Raw genomic sequence first — 19,642 nt, 5'->3', positions numbered from 1 at the left:
ACCTTGAGATATGAGTTGTAAGGTCTCAGTATAGTTACAACGGCTGCCACGCCCTTCAAACCGAAACGCATTACTGCTTCACGGGAGAAATATGCGGGGCGGTGGTACCTACCCGCGCGGATTCACATAAGATCCTACCACCAGTACAAGGCTGTGTCGATATCCATAAAGCTTAATTAAAAATCTTTGATATCTCAAACATGACAACTTTGATGTTTAGCTACAAAGTGCTGTAAGTAATTTTGATTATAATCAAGCGAGTGATATGAATTCAAGATTAGATTCGAATAATAAAAAAACTGATTACACTTTTTCTATAACTTTATTAGAAAAGTTTCTTTATATTCGAACATTTTTACTCAGTTTAGGCACAGGTTTTCAGTTTTAGGTCTAAACAAAAAGACACTTCTTACTGTCTAATCCCGGACGCTACTCTGTTATTCGAAGTACTCTGTGGATTTCTTTAGACGATTAAGTAAATTCATATTGCTCATGGAGGGTGGAGGTAAGGAGAACCATCTCTGTGTGTGACAAGTGTCCGCTAAAATCTGCTAAATAAGGGTGGCGCTACAGTAGGAATCGGGTAAATTTAAAAAAAGGTTATTAGAATAAGATAGAGAAATAAAAAAGGACGAAAGAACTGTAAGCGCTACGAAATCACAAAAAAGTATTTTATTTAAAGCTGATAAGAAAATGCAATCGATGTCTCCACGTTTTACCACAGCAAAAGTTTTAGGTTATATTGACGAACTTAGTTTGGACTACGTAAACATGTGAGGTATTGTATATTACACTGTCAATAACTACTCTAGTCATTATATATATTCAATAGAAATATATTTCCTAACTCAACATACTTTAATCAGTTAACAACTGCTCAATTCATACCATACCCTGTGCCTATGCTAGCGCTATTCTGGAGGATTTTTGGACTGTTATTTAATTTTAGTGCTGAAAGTGTGACAAGTTTTTCAAGCTTCTCCCATATGAGACGGTTCTCCTTAGCTCTACCCTCCATAAGGGAAAGTTACAACTACCCTTATAACTGTCTTCAATACAATTGACATTTTTTTTATTTCAGACAAATTTTGTCAAGAGAGCATTTTTTGTCTGGAGCGCATTCACACGTTTGCTTTTTGTTAGTATCAATCATAATTTGAGGGGTGCAAGGGTATTTGGTCTAAGCGATATTTTTAACTTTTTTATGTTTAAAATTTGGAAAAAATATAACAAAAAACTTTTTGCAACTATTTGAATGAAGTTCAATAAAAATATTGAACTATTGATGCTAATACCAAATAAAACGGAACTTTAATTACAGAGATCGCGTATTAGGCGACATGTCACTTAATCAAATAGCCTTTTTCACCCCCGATATTGTAAAATTTAACCATATTTCGATTTTCACTAATAAGTTATCTATACATTTTGTTACAATTAGTCTATATGCTACACCCACACCTACATCCCACCCAATACAACAAATCAACACGTTTATAAAGATATATCTCATAAGCACATTTTATTCATATCATGCCCAAATAATTAAGTTTTAAATAAGAAGATATCATCACATAGAAAAACCAACTTTTTATTCGAGCGTTTACATTAAAATATACCTTAATTTTATTAGAACGTATAGCACTCGTTAGGTCATTCACCTTTGAATTGAATTCAGTGATGCCAACCGTACACTTGAGTTCGACAAATACACTAATGACACTTATGTTTATTGTTAGCAGTAGCAGGTAAGTAGAGAGAACTCCCACGCAGTTCTTTTGAGGGAACAACGTTGCGTTTTCTACCACCGCACGGTGACAAATGAGGTAGTGGCCTATTACGCCTTCATCAGACAGTTAAGTGTTCATGATTTTAATTTCTAAAGCACATATAGTCTCACAATATCGTTCATAAATGAACGGAACGAAATTGACCGGTGAACATTAATGAAACTGTTTAAAATTAATGAAAAATCGATTATTCTTACAAATCCCTGTGCTATGCAAGGAAATTATTTGTTTTATTGCCTGTCGCACGACAAAAGCTTTGGTCACATTCCCTAATATTTTAAAATATGTTTTGGTTAATATTCTGCCTCCTTGCAATTCGAATTGTAGATCTAATTCCCTAATAATTAAAACCGACAATCGTATGTTGATAGCACAATATTGCTCACATCTTGTTTTCTACTGCACGCAACCGTTTCACGTGCGGTCGAAGATTGTAAAGCCTCATGGAATCTCTCGCGACCGGATTCGTCGTTATGATGGAGGTACTTTGAGTGCCACCGTGTAAGGTTCGACATTGGCAGTTTGAACGTTAAGCGTCGATCTGTTGTGGCGCATGTGCGATTTCACCAGATCCGAATTAACCAAGGCCGCCATTAGACTAAGCTCGCCAGCTAAAACCGTAGCGCATATTAGGGACGCCAGCCTGGCGGAGTTCTCGGCAGGTCGCGTACCCGCTCCTTTGACTCCTAAGATTTCTAGACACGCTCCCTGACCCGTCAAAACTGTCCCCCCACCTACTGTGCCGACTTCCAAGGAGGGCATGGTGCAGGTAACGTATAAATCTTCGCCGTTTTCCCCGTAAGCTTCCATATTTGTGGAGCAGTTGCTGCTAGTGACGTTCTGAGCCGGATCTTGGCCGGTAGCTATGAAGATAGCGGTAACCATGTTGGCCGCGTGCGCGTTGTTGCCGCCTATAGACCCGGCTAATGCGGAACCGGATAAATTCTTGATTTTGTTGCATCGGGACAGAGTTTTAGCGTCGGTCTTGAAGATCGTGCGTAAATTTTCACTGGATATGACAGTTTCGCAGACAACCCTTTTACCTCTACCTTTGATCCAGTTTATCGCCGCTGCCTTTTTGTCCGAACAATAATTCCCTGACAAACTAATGACTTCCATATCACGGAAGAAGGTTTTTAATAGTTTTAAAGCGTTTTCCGCGCCTTTCGAGACCATGTTCATTCCCATAGCGTCGCCAGTTGTCGCTCTGAACCTTAGATACAGAGTAGCTCCGTCAACTCCGACGTGTATTTCTTGGAGCCGGGCGAATCTTGAAGTCGAATCGAACGCCTCTTTGAGCAGAGCGTAGTTCTCTTTATTGTCGATCCATTGTCGGCATTCGTGGGCTCGCATTACGTTTGGCAATTTGACAGCCGGCGCTCTGGTCATGCCGACATCTTCGACGACACTCGTCACTCCCCTACTGCCTATAGCTTTGGCTCCGCGGTTTGTTGACGCCACCAAAGCCCCCTCGGTCGTAGCCATCGGGATCATGTAAGGTTTCCCGTCTACCACCAACGGGCCGGCGTATCCGACGGGAACTCCAATGTAGCCAATCACATTCTCACAGCACGCGTTTAAGACTTTACTATAATCGTAGTTTAAGTAGGGAAGTTGTTTTATTGCGGTTTCGTTGTTAAATCTCGACGCGATCACTCGCCGGCGCAGTCTCACACCGCGCAAGGGATCCTCCAGCACAGCTTCCAATCTGTGCATGGGTATATGGGATTGCTCGACTAGCATTATGACTTCTTCGTCGCTGAGAGAAGTGCAAGCACCAGATCGATATAGCTCCAAGCATTCGACCATAGGCCTCTTTTTGGCGTTCAATTTAGAGGCCGAGGAGCTTGGGGACAAAGTGGGCCACTCCATGTCCTCTACATTCCCAGCCTCGTCGGTTTGTGTGGACACTTCAGAGTTGGAATCGTCACCGACAGAAAACTTGGGTTTACGGCTCAAATCGGTGTCGTTGATCACTTCCTTAACAGTCATGTCGTCCATATCATAAACCCAGTTACGTTGCTCTTCAAAGAAAATGAATTTTATAATTAAAGCGCAGAGCAGCGTCGCTATAACGATGTAGTCTGCGCTCACAGAGAACCACTTCACGTATGAATGGAGGAGTATATTGTCGTGGGGAACAGGTATGGATGCATCAATTGGTCCCTCAATTATGCCGTGATTAGCAGACCAAGGCCACCTGCTCGTCAAATGAACGCACAATAAGCCCGCGGCCATAATCATTTTGACTCTCTGCACCACGGGGTTGGGTTTCAAGTCCTCCTCCGAGAATGGACTGTCGTGGGCTATTTCTTTTCTGTTTGTTGCGAAATCTGCTACCAATGACAAACAAGCGGGGTAGAAAGTTATGAACACAATGTAGTCAACCAACAAGGCTAGGCAAGCAAAAGTACACATATGCTCGAGACGGGGAACACCGGATAAAGCTCCGACGCCGACTAATAATATGGCGAGCAGCGTGTCCAGAGTTGCAGTTGGTCCCAACAACGACAAGGCTCTCCCAACCCTCTTCCCTTGGTCTTCACCGGCCGACCACCCTGCTTTCGCCATCCTAGCACCTCTGGCGACATCAGCCACCAACAGAAAGAGAAACGGCGCATCCTTTATACTAGCCAATTCGCTCCAGAACAGGCTAGCGAGTGCCGACGTGAATATAAAACTGGCAAACGTTGAGAACACCCCGGCTATGATGAGGAGGTACTTCGAGGCTATTTTGTGAAGGTTGAGAACTTGGTAGTACGCATATAGCAGGGCGGCACAGCGGACAAAAGTCATGATAACCGCGTCGGCTGCTTGATACTCGGCTTCCAGGCCGGGACACGCTCGGGCCCAACCCGCACAGTGTTCAGATCTGTTCCCTGGGCCATGTCGCTCGACACTAGCTGCACAGGCTAGTAAAGCCAGGGTGGCTACGATGACCTCCCATTGATGTCTGGCGCAGAATTCCCCGTGGGCTCCCCACACTTTCATTTTTTTCTTTCTGATATCTGAAACGAAAGAGGTTATTGTTATTGTTTTATTAAATAAATATCATATGAACTGACGAATATCATTGACGGCGATACACGTTTTAGAGTGTCAATTATCGATTTTTATAACGTACGATCCGCGCGATGTGTTCTGAGGAATCGTTTTGAAGTGATCGCTCATCTCCTTCTTACGACAGAAGTAAAGTTCTGATAATCTGGAACCACTGCATTCGTCAGTAAGTTTCTTTTGATCATTTTTCATCATTGAAAATTTTGATCATTGAAAAGACATTCCCTTTGGGCTGTTTCCAGTCTTGTGATAGACGGTAAGCAGCTTGGCTGGGCCCCGGATATTGCTGATGTCAATAAGTGAATGTGACAGTTCACCATCAATGTGCTTGGTGCGAGTTTTTTAACGTTCTTGATAGCGTAAAAGTTAGCTCAAATTTGTATGCAATTAGAACAGCGCCCCTAGCGACAAACGTAGGCAAACTCCATACAAATTTGAGTTATGAGAAGAATACGAGAACGTTAAAAAACTGGCACTAAGCACACTGATCGTCTGCCTTAAACTAAAATAAGAACGAAAAACAAAATAATACCAAATAATAAACCATTTTTATTAGTAGTTTCCCACGATTAGTTCCTGCTATCTGTTTATCATTTTAAGCATTCACAGCGCATGTTATCGTTCGCACATGTGCGAATCTTCATCATACACTTATCGTACCTACTTTTACTCTCGAGAAACAACGTGACGTCAAATAGAAACCGTATACATTGAACGTGCGGAATTAATTATACCGTTTCGGAACGACCATATAACTGTGTCCACAATAGTTTGCTTTTCAATCACATACCGGTGTTGTTACTCGACTGGTTGGTAATGAAGGGTAATGAAAATTAATTTTAAAGGAGTGATCTCTTGTTTTTTTCTGGTCTCTATATTGTTTCCGATATTTCGGATACTTTACGCTTCTCGTGGTTAAGGAAAAATCGTAAAAGTAGTTTTAATTATGTCGGAAATTCGCGAAAACCGAAGAAAGTACTGTACGTGAATGGTATTCAAGGTTTTCTTTTTTCGTAGGGTCTTTGATGTTGTAAACGTCCAAAGATAATAATCTAATAAGATCGATAAATAAAGATTATCTTCGGAGAATCTGTCTCACTGCTTATAATGAAACCGGGGGAATTGGGTTTATTGTATACAATACAAGGTCTCCTCCAAGAAATGGCCCTATATGCACTAACCATTAGTGTTTCTGTGCAAATGGAGTAATGGCGTAAAAAATGGCGTAATGCTTTCAAAACTCGCCCGACAGACAGTCATGTGACGAAGATCGAAACAAGATTCAACAAATAGACGATTTCTTTTCGTTTATAAATTCTATTTACTTCTTAGAAGCATAACTTTCTATAGTTTAGTTCTAAATTAACCCAGATTTGCGAAGTTTTAGTAAAAAAAAAAATTCTACCTGTGATGATAGCCTTGAGGCTATTTCAGCATAACCTTAACTAGTAGGTGAGCTCACGGGGCTCAAACCGGAGTATTACTAACATTTACCTAGCAAGAACAGTGCTTCGCAGAATCTACCAGCGGATCGGAAACGCGACCCACTGAGAAGATCCGGCGAGAAACTCAGTGGGCTGTGTTTAAGGGCTCGACGAGCGAATTAACCCATAGATACAGCCTACTGAGTTTCTCGCCGGATCTTCTCAGTGGGTCGCGTTTCCGATCCCTTCGCAGAGTAGCTGAATGAGCTAATTTTTTAAATTTTGAAGATCTAGTTGTAAGCAGTCATATGAAAACCAATTACTCACTTTTGGATAAGAGTATGAACAAAGTTATTGACACAGACATTTCTCTCAAACGAAATTAATTTGAGGCCCATTCATCGAAGTATTGTAAAAATCTATATCAATAAGTACAAGACCGGTTTTCATTCAAAATATCATTGACTGCAAACTAAAATACCGGTTGAAGCTATGTGACTTTCGCAAGAAGCCGAATATCTAACTGGGCTTATGAAGGGCACACTCTAACTTAGAACCATATAACTTACGATTGAGTGGACGGTTTCTCTTTTACTCGCAATGCCGTCGTCGTCGTGGCCTGAAGGATAAGTCGTCCGGTGCATTCGTATGTAGCGATGCACCGGTGTTAGAATCCTGCTGGTAAGTACCAATTTTTCTAATGAAATACGTACTCAACAAATGTTCATGATTGACTTCCACGGTGAAGGAATAACATCGTGTAGTAAAAATCAAACCCGCAAAATTATAATTTGCGTAATTACGGTGGTAGGACCTCTTGTGAGTCCACACGGATAGGTACCACCACCCTGCTTATTTCGGTCGTGAAGCGGTAATGCGTTTCGGTTTGAAGGGTAAGGCAGCCGTTGTAACTATAATTGAGAATTCTGAGCATTCATATCTCAAGGTGGGTGGCGCATTTACGTTGTAGATGTCTATGGGCTCTGGTAACCACTTATAGCACCAGGTGGGCCGTGAGCTCGTCCAGCCGCCTAAGCAATAAAAAAAACCCTAATTTATATCATTAGCCGGTTCTTATGTAAACGTAAGCACATATTTTGGTTCAAGGCCGACGTCCGGTCCTAGTAAACGCCAAGAGTCGTGCAAATATTTGTTTGAATTCATTAAATGATCGTCTAAGTACATTTTCGTCACATATGCTCAGCACGTGGCAATGTAAATAAATTATTAATTAACAGGCTCTCAGTTAGATAAACATCAACCTAAAATTGACAGGACACCACGCAAGCTCGACAATAATGGATGTAAGTACGAGTAATTCGCATAGGCCTGAAAGATATCTCCTCAAATTTTTTTTTTTTAACATTTTTATTTCAGAAAAAATCCATAAAATAATAATAATACAATAGTCAGCACACAAACAGTTTAACAATACAAATAGAAAATGAACAATATACTAATTCAATTAATTAAATATACAAAGGAAATGAATTAGAAACACATAATGGGAATGTATTGAATGTCAATGGGAAGTAATTTTTTTATTTTATTTTTATTGCCTAGGTGTGTGGACGAGCTCACAGCCCACCTGGTGTTAAGTGGTTACTGGAACCCATAGACATCTAACAACGTAAATGCGCCACCCACCTCGAGATATAAGTTCTAAGATCTCAGTATAGTTCCAACGGCTATCCCACCCTTCGAACCGAAACGCATTACTGCTTCACGGTAGAAATAGGCGGGGTGGTGGTACCTACCCGCGCGGACTCACAAGAGGTCCTACCACCAGTAATTACGCAAATTATAATTTTGCGGGTTTCATTTTTATTACACGATGTTATTCCTTCACCGTGGAAGTCAATCGTGAACATTTGTATATATAAATAATTATTAATTAATTATTAATGGTATACCCTCATTTAATCGTTTTTCGAAAGGGTATTTATATATATTTTGCCGGTTTAATATAGCGCTCAAATTTTAAGGGTCATCGTTCTTACAGATACAAATATAATATCTATACGTATGTAACCTCTATACGATTTATCTTAAAAGCGGTTAATATGTTATAAAGATGACATAAATGCAATTTTGAATAATGAAACATTAGAAGAAGGAACATTATGAATAATAAAGCATTTTTGAATATTGAAATATAAAAAGCATAAAAAGTGGACAAGCAATAGCTTTAAATGTTGTTTCTCTTAATAGGGCAACACAATTTGTGCCATAGTTTTACTTTTTTTTTTTTTTTTCCACAGGAGAAAATCGCCGGATCCCCACCCGCGCGGCAGGTGGGGTATGTGGGAGTTGAACCTCACTAAAAACTCCTGCCGCTCACAACCGGCGCCCTACCTCGGACCGGGCCGGAGCCCAGTCGGGGCTATTGAAACGGCGGGACAGGGTTGACGCAGAGCACATTACATCCATCCCACCGTCCCACGGACGCCGGACCGGTGGCCGCCAGCGACACGACCACCGGTTCCCTCGTTCAGCGGGCCGAGAGCCCGCTTTGATGGCGCCGCGTTACACCTTCCCCCAGAGCGGTCGGGGGAACGCGGTCTACCATCACCCGGCTTCCTATTGCGGGTGAGCGTGCAGAGCACGCCACCCCACGTCTGGGTCCCTCCCCGCACAAAACGGGTGGGACCCCTAGCTCTTAGGGGGCCAGGTCACGGATACGACCCCGGTCCCGACCCCCTGCTCGGCGGCGGCGGGTTTCTGCGTAGTGAGGAGAGCTTTCCCTCACTCGCCCCGCCGCCTCCTTCTGCGAGATGGTGCACTCGCAGAAGTCGAGCATAGCCTTCCATGACTCATCGCTGCCAAGCATCGACGCCACGACGCCAGGCAGCGACAAGTCAGGTCCTATCTTTGCGACCAGGACACGGCGCTGCACCTCCCAAGCGGGGCAGACAGCGAGCGTATGCTCCGCCGTGTCCAGGTCGTGTCCACAATGGTGACACCTCGTCGTCGGCTCAGCCCCTATCCGGCGCAGGTACTTCCCGAAGCATCCGTGCCCGGTCAGCACCTGCACCAGACGAAAGGTGAGACGTCCTTCGCCACGATTCACCCAGTCATCAAAGACCGGGTAACCATAGTTTTACTTGGCTAAACTTTATTTTGATGTAAATAAAATAATACATTATATGTATATACCATGTACATGTCGCTCACATAGCCCGTAAGATTAGCAAGCTGAAGTGTGGGCAGGTCACATAGCGCGAAGATCGGACGGCCGATGGGGCAGAAAGATCCTCGAGTGGAGACCACGTATTAGCAAACGCAGTGTGGGACGGCCACCTACCAGATGGACAGACGACCTGGTGAAAATTGCTGGGTCACGTTGGATGCAGGTGGCAACCGACCGGCCGCACTGGACATCAGTTGGAGAGGCCTATGTTCAGCAGTAGACAGTAGACAGGCTGAGATGATGATGATGATGTATATACCATATTTTAAATCGGGAACGCTGAACAAGCTTGGGAGAGGTCTTTGCTCAACATCAAGAACTTGTTTAATTAAGCTACTTATATTCATTTGTAGCGCCCGTCAATTAATATGTAGGGCCACACGTCATTACGTATCCTCGCGATCCATTAACGGTGCTTTTAGGTACTACAAGCATCGGTTACCGTCTTCGCCGAACCCACGCTTGCGACGAAGGGCTCGACGAGTAAATTAACCCACAGACACAGCCCACTGAGTTTCTCGCCAGATCTTCTCAGTGGGTCGCCTTTCCGATCCGGTGGTAGATTCTGCGAAGCACTGCTCTTGCTAGGGCCAGTCTTAGCAACGCTCCCGGTTTGAGCCCTGAGAGCTCACCTACATGTCAAGGCGAAGCTGAAATAGCCTCTTAAGGCTATCAGCATACGTTGGAGAAAAAAAAAAGGAGGGAATTCCGTTTACGCGTTTGTAAGCGGTCGAGAGATCTGTGATGTGACGATTTCATTTTCACATCTTGTGCCTACGGATCGCGTTCATTCATAGTTGGCAGCCTATTGCATTTAGGCCATTCATTGGTCGAACTGATCTATTAAGAAATAAGACGCATTTGTGTACGTGTTTCGGTAAAAATATTCAATTCGTTTTAGTATCGGAGAGTGTCGCGACCGACATCCACACTTAATAACATGACGTAAATAATACGCAGCCCAACACAACATGCATTGTTATTCAAAACGGGAAGGAAGCCACGTACGCGCGTGCATAAAGATTGTTGTCTATATTTATAATGAAGCATACCTACAGGAAAACGTGTGGTCACATTAAACTACGGGAGATTCGTCGCTATGGAGCGGTTTAAAAATAAACGGTACACCTCTTTGTTCGGTGTCGTAATGACGGTATCTGTGATCTGATTCGGGATAGCAATAATGAATGTGTATGGAACAATAATAATCACAATCTGGGGCAAGTAAGACGTGGTCACATAGCCCCAAACTAGAATCCCCTGTTCTGTGGGAGCTGATTATACAAGATGCTATCGAGAATTAAACCCATAAACCACGGCCAAGCAGTAAGTAACACTGCCCTGCCTATTTCAGCCGCGAAGCAGTAATGCGTTTCGGTTCAATAGGAGGGGCAGCCATTGTACTCTAAAAACTGAGATATTGGTACGGATATCTCAAGGTGAGTGGCGGAATTTACGTTAGAGATGTCTATGGGCTCCAGTTACCACTTAATACCAGGTCGGCCTTGAGTTCGTCAACCCATCTAAACTATAAAAATGATAATAATAAAAATGCACCACCAATACAGAGGAATGCAATGTTACGAAAAACACTTTCGCACGCTTCGGTACGCACGCTTGTATGTTGTCTGCTAATGGCTTCAAGTTGTTTAGTTTTAGCAACGCAAGTTCTGCACTCCTATTTGTAGTAGGAGAACCATTATTCGAACGTAGTCAAGACATCGATATCACGTCTTAGTGCTTGGCGGTATTCAAGTTGTGAAAGCTGTGGATTCCGCTTAACATCATTATTTGAAAGCGAGCGAGCTTGAGTGTTTGGTCGGTATTGTCTGCAAGGTCTGGACTTGATGAGTGAGGATACGCGGCCCACGTCCTTTTTGGGACATCTTTACTACTCTAAATTGGCAACCGAAAATAGTTTGCGACCCAACAAGTGGTCTCTGCAATCCGTAGAGACCATAATGTGAATGTCCAGCTCACAATTTACAATACTATTGACACTTTCACTTAGTTTGGCGACTTAGATGATGACGCAGATTTGGACTACGCTTCTAGACCTACCCCACAAACCGGCACGCGCTAATGCTTCATGGCAGAAATGGTGGTATGTTGACATAAAACAATTCGTACTCCGAGGAATGAGGGGAGACAATTCTCAATGGAAGAGATATTTGCAGAGAGCATGCTGGTACTACAAATGAGTTATTGCAGTCGCTACGGATGGTCGGTGTCATATGCGCGTATTGTCTGATCACCACAGCGATCCAACCTTGTTGATAAGGCCTGAGAATTACAATTTCATGGCGCTGTTAAAACTGTTCTCACTGTTTGGATTATGTGCATAGCGTGTACTCCGATTGTCATCATTCACAACTGAAACTCGAAAGCAAAGATGCAACCAAATCTGATCAAACTATTCCAAGTTTTCTCTGACCCCGTTTTCGATACATTTACCCTAAACCAGTTGAAGAACATGAGACGGATGCACTCAGATCTATGCCTACGCAGAAGTCAAGTACAGGGTGGGCATATTTAAGGTTAGGAAGTAAATTGACTTAAAAACACACTTTTTTTTGACAAATTCAGTTTTATTGATAGCAATGTAAACTAGAATTATGGGAATTAATGATGGAATATGATTTCTGGCAAATGTCCACATCTAGAACTTCGGCACACGTCCGTTCTTTTCACAAATTTTTGAGCCACATTTTGCAACAAAGCTTCTCTTATCTCGTCAATGGAGCGCCGAATTTCATCTTTCAGTGCGTCAGTTTTTTATGGTTTATTCACGTAAGCCCACTCTTTCAAATGGTCCCAGAGAAAATAATCCAGCGGCGAAAAATCACATGAACGAGGTGGCCAATTGACATCGCCAAATCGAGAAATTACGCGACCGGGAAATTTCTCATGCAATAACTGATTTGTTTGGCCGACTGTGTGGCTTGTGGCGCCGTCCTGTTGGAACCAAGGGTCACTGATGTCAACATTAGCCAATTGTGGCCACAAAAAATCGGTTATCATGGTTTGGTAGCGCAGAGAATTCACGGTGACGGCGTTTCGTTGCTCATTTTCGAAAAAATACGGGCTGATGATTCCGCCTTACCACAAACCGCACCATACGGTCACTTTCTTTGGATGTAATGGTTTTTCGAGGAGTGTTTGTGGATTTTGTGAGCCTCATATGCGACAATTTTGTTTGTTTACATAACCGCCTAATTGAAAATGAGCTTCATCACTAAACATGATTTTGTAAAAAAATGCGTTGTTATCGTTCAGTTTTTCAAACAGCCAATTCACAAACGTTCGACGCAAGCAATGGTTGGCCGGCTTTAATTCTTGAACGAGTTGAACTTTATAAGCGTGAGGTTGAAGATCTTGATGCAAAATGTTGCACAAAGTGCCTCTGGTGATGGCCAATTGTTGCGAACGTCGACGAGTTGATGTTCCAGGCTCATTATCAACACTTGGCTGTACAGCGGCTATGCTTGCAATACTAAGGCCACTACGAGCGTATTGTTTTGGTCTATTGTCATCAATAGTACCGCGAGCCTCGAATTTAGCAATTAAATTACGCACAGCTGTCTCAAAAGGAGCCTGATTACGCGGAAAAGCTACTCGAATTTTACGAAGTGACACAGTAAAATTTTCACCATTTTGATAGTAAAATTTCACAATAAAAAATTTTTGTTCAAGAGTGTAGCGTTCCATGGTTAAAATTTTCCAACTTTTAACTATACAAATGTTAAAGAATGACAGCTCAATTCTTGACATTTCATCGTTTAACAGCCAATTTACTTCCTCAAATTTGCCCACCCTTTATAACCTGCCAGACCTGCCACTAATAAATGGGTTTTTGAAAAAAAAAAACAATTTTGTGATAAATGGAATGATCATATCATATACCTATTAGTTTTATAACAAAACAATTTTTTTAAATTTCTTTTCGCTATAATTCAAAATTATTTAAACATTCTTTGGATTTCCACAAATAATTCAAGACCAAAATTAGCCAAATCGGTCCAGCCGTTCTCGAGTTTTAGCGACACTAACGAACAGAATTCATTTTTTTATATATAGATAGAAGATAGATGTCGAATTTCAAAAGTTATCGTTCTTGTTTTGTACCATTATGCATGAATACTACAAAAGCAACTCCTGAAAAAATGTTTTTAAATGTTTCCCAAGATAACAAAAGTCGAAATAAATGGAAGCAGTGCACTGTGATAATCCTAAAACAAAATCGTTTTTTTTTGTTGTGAAGATCATTTCGACGTTAGTATTTCTTAACATCATTGTTATTAATTATTATTTATCTAAGTATACAAATACGCAAGAGCATCCGGGTGATGGAAGGCCGGCTATCCTCGACCCACGCTGGTTCTGGTCCAGCGGGGTATTCCCGTAGGATAGCTCACTCTAACCGGCGCCATCTAGGCGAGCTTCGGATAGCTTGCCGAGAGGGCTGGTGGTCGTGGCGCCGACGACCGCCGGTCCGGCGTCCCGAGGGGGAGGGTGATGGGAGAGATGTGCTCCGCACTAAACGCTTCACTTACCCCCCTCTGCCTCTTCATGAGTTCTGTCTCATGCGAGGTTTGGACGTTGGTTGTTGAGCAACAAAAGGTTTTAGTCAGTTCGAATCTGACATGACCCGCCCTCCATCCCCAGTGGAGGGCGGAAGTCCGGCGATTTCCTCCTGACCAAAAAAAAGTATACAAATCAAATAATTATTATTATACTCAAGTAGAGTTCAGTGAATATATTTTTTAACTGGACTCCAAACCATAAAACTATAGAATAAAAATAAAATAAAAAAAAGTTATGAAAGATAATTTAAAGTGCTTAAAAATTCATGTATCTTTATCTAATGATTGGGATTGAATTTAATTTGATATATTTATAATTTTATAACGTTCAAGGTTATGTATTTGACTAGATTTTTTTCTTTAAATTTTATGTCATAGTAGTTTTTCTGTTGTCGTAATAAATAACATTTAAATAATTTTTATGATTTCTGTTTTATTATTCCAGCTGAAAAATGATATGGAAAATTATATTTACAACGATGGAAGGTAAAGCAAATATTAAAATTGATGTGGTACCACACAAGTTTGACTGTCAACCTAACCGTAAAAGACAAGGCACTACAACGGTTCTTAGATCAGCTGCAGAAAAACGACGGAGACGACAAATTATCCAAGAAATTTTAAGTGAATCGTCAGAAAATATGGAAATTGATAATTCTCAAGAACTAAACATTGATGCCGTATCAGCCAATACTGTTGAAAATATTGGTGTTGATTTTGATTAATAATATCAGACTTTGCCTTAATAAATCCTTTATCGCACATAGCTAATCGTCATAACAACTCGTTTTTTAACAATAATAATTATATATTAATAATTTTTAATATTATTGTCTAGTCATGTGTATTAGCCGTAAACGCTGTACTGATAATAAATAGCTATAACATTATGACGTCACAACTATGGTGACCAATCGGTCACCATAGTATCATATATATAAACCGCCATTATGGCGCGTTTACAAGTCACGTGATCTTTTTTAAATTCTATAAATTTTTAATTCTTTATAATTAATTGAAAAAAATTTTTTTTTTGGTTTTTTGCGATAAATATCCAGATTATTAATAAGAGTTTTAAAATACAATAAAAAAAATTATAATATTTTTTTTTCAAAATCCCAATTGCTGATCATACATGAGCTCGGCTATTGCTAAGTCAGTGAGGAGCCGTGCCTATTCCCTCCGCTTTAACCCATAAATTGACTTTACTGTAAGTACGTTGTGTATTGGTTCTTCCACCCATCAAACCGGGCTGCATTATGACTGCTTTGCTATAGATTTAGGTAGGCGATTAGGTAGGTTAGGCCTACGCGTACGGGCTTACAATTCGCCTATGCACCTACCACCGGTAATTATCATAAATTGCTGAATGGTTCTCTATTCCTTTAAAACTGCTGTATCTGTCTACGGGATCTGAACACCAGTAGTCGCAATGCTCGATATTATTACATCAGGGTACGTACAGACGTATTCCTTCTATAGACGACAATTTTGATGGTTTGAATATTATATGTATTCTTTGGATAATATAACAACATCACTGGTTTCGATTTAATGTATACGTTTTATAAACATGTCATTAATTTGAGATTTTCTCCGAAATCTAATTTATTGGAATTTAAATTTAAAATATTTTTTTTTCTTTCTTAAATTTAAACCGAAGATAGCTGTCGAGGATCTCTAGTTACCTGATTACTTTTTAAAGACTAATATGAGTATATGACTATATTTTCCAAACTCCTATTTTCCACCCGTAATAGAAGTAGGAGGATATAGTTTATATTGCTTACATGGGTGAAGAAGTTCACGGCTCACCCGGCTATTAAGTAGTTGCTGGATCCCATCGACATCAACAACTTAAATGCCACCACACACTTTGAGACACCAGTTCTAAGTCTCAGTTTTACAGTATGACTGCCCCACCCTTAAAACCCAAACGCATTACTGCTTCATGGTATACTTAGACAGCGTGGTGGTACCTACCAGTGTGGAATCACGAGACACCCTACCATTAGGTAAAAACCCTTCAACTGATTCCTATCCTAGCCTACCTTCACAAGGAAGATTGATACCATACAGACAACTGCTCGTAAAACCAGAACATGAGCTACTGCTTACATTTAAGATAGCTTACTAGTGAGAGGTATTGTGAGCCCTTATAAGCATGATGTACGAGCCTGCCTTGGAACCGTCACGGGTTTCCGTCTGAAGGGTGGCCCAGCCATATATATAGTTTGACGATCTTTCTCAATGTGTGAAATGACATTCACAGTACGATATCTGTAGTGATAGTAATCATACTATTGAAGATATTTGCCAAACAAATTGTATATACATCATCATCATTATCATCTCAGCCTGTCTACTGTCCACTGCTGAACATAGGCCTCTCCAACTGATGTCCAGTGCGGCCGGTCGGTTGCCACCTGCATCCAACGTGACCCAGCAAATGAAATATTGTTGGAGTTTGAATATGAAAGTAATGGCAGGCAACACTTGTCACATGTGAAGTAACAGTTTTCGAATATTGGAATGCTTATTTCAATGTTTAAAACAGATGATCGTCTTCTCTTCAGTGAAAACAATGATTTCTCATCTAGACAAGAACAGCGCAACATCTTAGGGTTTTATAAAAAATAAAATATTATAATGGTGTAATAGTGTACAAAGTATTTGCAATATAATTATATTAACCATGAAGCAAGTGTTTTTAAATAGCCCCTCACCTACAGAACCCAATTTCCTCAAATTTAACCATCCAACAAATTTTCTAACAACTTTACAATACATAGTCTGAACAACATGTAGACCAAAATTTCATTAAGGAAGATGCCAGTTTGGTCGATATTCTATAAATATTTCCGGGCTTCAGTCAACACAGTAAAAAATAAACATGAATGTTATTATGATTGAAAAGGCGAAATCATTGTACACAATTTGTATGACAGATTAATTAGCAACACTTAAATAACCATTTATGATTTATGCTATCTCAACAGGAACTATAAATAGCTCATAATAATGATGACTATTACTTACTGTATGATGGTAATTATAACTAAAATATTAAACAGTACATTTACCTCTGTGTTATATCTTGTAATTATTTATATCTATGAATACTCCGTGATATGTTAATTTATTTAGAAATTTTAATGATTGGCTTATCAATGATATTTGTGCTGGGCGATTTTGGTGATAAGGCTTATTCTCATAATAACCACATTGGCTTATGAGGTTAACCTTTTTTTTGCTTTGTAGACAGTGGAATATATGGTTCATCTGGTGATGAATGGTTTCTGTGGCTCATTGACGACAGCAATGCCTTGGGCACAACCAAGTTGCTTCCTACCATAAACACATATTGTAGTAGCCACCGATGCTTTTGAAGACGTTATTCAAAAACTTGATGTTCATTGCTCTCAGAGGTCATAATTAACTTCAACAGGGAGTTTATATTCTGTTAAATTGATCATGTATTTTTTTTATTGCTTAGATGGGTGGACGAGCTAACAGTCCACTTGGCTACTGGAACCCATAGACATCTACAACGTAAATGCGCCACCCACCTTGAGATATAAGTTCTAAGGTCTCAAATATAGTTACAACGGCTGCCCCACCCTTTAAACCGAAACACATTACTGCTTCACGGCAGAAATAGGCAGGGTGGTGGTACCTACCCGTGTGGACTCACAAAAGGTCCCACCATCAGTAAATTCAATTTCAAAACCATCATTAAAAAGGGCACTTTTTTTCGGACATTGTAATACATTTACATGTAAGCTTTCAACAGATTGACTTTGTGTCAGGACCTCCACATTGCTTGGAGAGTTACTTGGAGCAGTACCCAGACCTTACGACCAATGTATATCTAGTAATATATGTTTGTAGTTTGGATATAAGTTTCAATAAGACATTGACGACTGTTTTCAATAGATGCTTAAAAAGAGTGTAGATTTCACTAGTTTAAACCAACTCTCAATCTATGTAAAGCAGTATGATGCTAATTTCATTATTATAAAATATCATTATTTTCCTCCAATATTAAAATATTGATAATTATAATGATATTGATAATGATTGTAATATCATGAAAATTAGTTTTTATTCCACCTCAATAACAATAATTGAAGGGCATTTTAAATTGTAATTTTTGTAATTACAACAATGATAACAAACCTTACATCCTATTACATAACTCATTGTCATGTTTTTTTTAACTAATTTGGTCCATAATAATTAAAATTCATACAATTTAGATTATTTTTCACAGTTTAATCTCGCATTTTTACTGTCATTACATCAATCTTCTGTAACCACGAAAACACTAAATTAATCGAAAAATCTGAAATCATATTAATATGACGACAGTAAAAAACGTGAGAACTGTAAAAATACTAACTGTAAAAATACTAACTGTAAAAATAGTTATACTTAAATACCTATATCTAAGACTCCGGAAAAGCGAAGAAAATACCATAATCACACTTCAACTACTACACTTGGAATGCACAAGATCTTGGATTCACAAAATCTTAATAGGTACTAGTTTCTTAAAGCATAAAGATTCGATGTTATCAATCGAAAAGTGTGTCAATAAACGGGGTCATTCAAAAAGAAGTTATTGGCTTTGTTTATATACATCAAGAACTTTTCAACTGTTAATTCTAGTACACAATACCTTTAGCAATATACTTAATGACCGTAAAATGGTATATCCGGCAATTTACTCAATATTTTTTTTAGAGAAAAACGTTTTTACCTTTGAAATTACTGCAGAATAAATATAATAGAAATGATTTTGCTATTCCATCTTGATTTATCGTAACTTAATTAGCTAATACTGAAATTTCTTTTTTTAACTTTATTACTTTTAAAGTAGGCCCAAGATCATTTTCGTGAACTGTGTCTTTTTACCTTCAAAAATCATCTGTTACGTGAGTGATTTCACTTTTTTATTATTTATAAATATTAAAAAAAATCGCTCACCTGGTAAATAATTGCAGTAAAATTGTACACCGATTATCTTCAGGATGTGTTGAAGTGATGGTTAATAAATAAAAGACAAATAAAAAATGTAGTACGTGAAAAACTTTACACTACGGACAACCTAGCATACCGCCCGACATTTTCAGCCAGGGTGGACTGAGCAAAACTACAAGAAACTAACTATTTCAAATATTTAAATGTTGCCGGTTTTTATCGATTCTTCCGTGATGAAAACCTACTAATTTTTTTGTTTTTAGTAGCTATTATTTCATAGCATTTCGTCTGCATTGTCATCCCATACAATCCCGATTCTGCAGGATAGCCGTCGGAGCACCATGGTTCCAGAGGAACGTGGACCTCCACGATGACCTGGAGCTCGACCCCGTCAGTATCTACAGTCGGCATCGCTGCGCCACTTTGAGAAGGCGGCACGACATGAGAACCCTCTCATCGTAGCCGCTGGAAATTACATACCCGATCCTGTAGACCGATTGGTAAACCGTCGACGTCGCCCAAAGCACGTCATCACGGATCCTCCTGATCCATTAACGGTGCTTTTAGGCAATACAAGCACCGGTCACCGTCCTCGTCGAACCCGTCGCTTGC

The 19,642-nt window shown here is 40.1% G+C and overlaps 1 protein-coding gene across 2 annotated transcripts; it reads right to left on the bottom strand.

The window, feature by feature from the left end:
* Positions 1–303: 303 nt before the first annotated feature.
* Positions 304–19,214, bottom strand: Hmgcr (HMG coenzyme A reductase). 2 transcript variants are annotated; one of them, XM_028186992.2, is made up of 2 exons: positions 19,037–19,214; positions 304–4,798 (listed from the first exon to the last, which is right to left on the bottom strand). In XM_028186992.2, the coding sequence occupies exon 2, from the start codon at positions 4,779–4,781 to the stop codon at positions 2,262–2,264; it is 2,520 nt and encodes an 839-aa protein (XP_028042793.2). In that variant the 5' UTR covers positions 4,782–4,798; positions 19,037–19,214; the 3' UTR covers positions 304–2,261. The 2 variants fall into 2 exon arrangements, with proteins under 2 accessions (XP_028042793.2, XP_089588955.1); XM_089732829.1 differs by lacking the exon at positions 19,037–19,214 and adding an exon at positions 6,844–6,947.
* Positions 19,215–19,642: the final 428 nt, after the last annotated feature.

Source organism: Bombyx mandarina, chromosome 02 (genome assembly GCF_030267445.1).
Source record: "Bombyx mandarina strain Sakado chromosome 02, ASM3026744v2".
Taxonomy (NCBI): Eukaryota; Metazoa; Arthropoda; class Insecta; order Lepidoptera; family Bombycidae; genus Bombyx; species Bombyx mandarina.
Note: the sequence above shows the minus strand (reverse complement) of the source record. Positions and strands in the feature narration are given on the sequence as shown.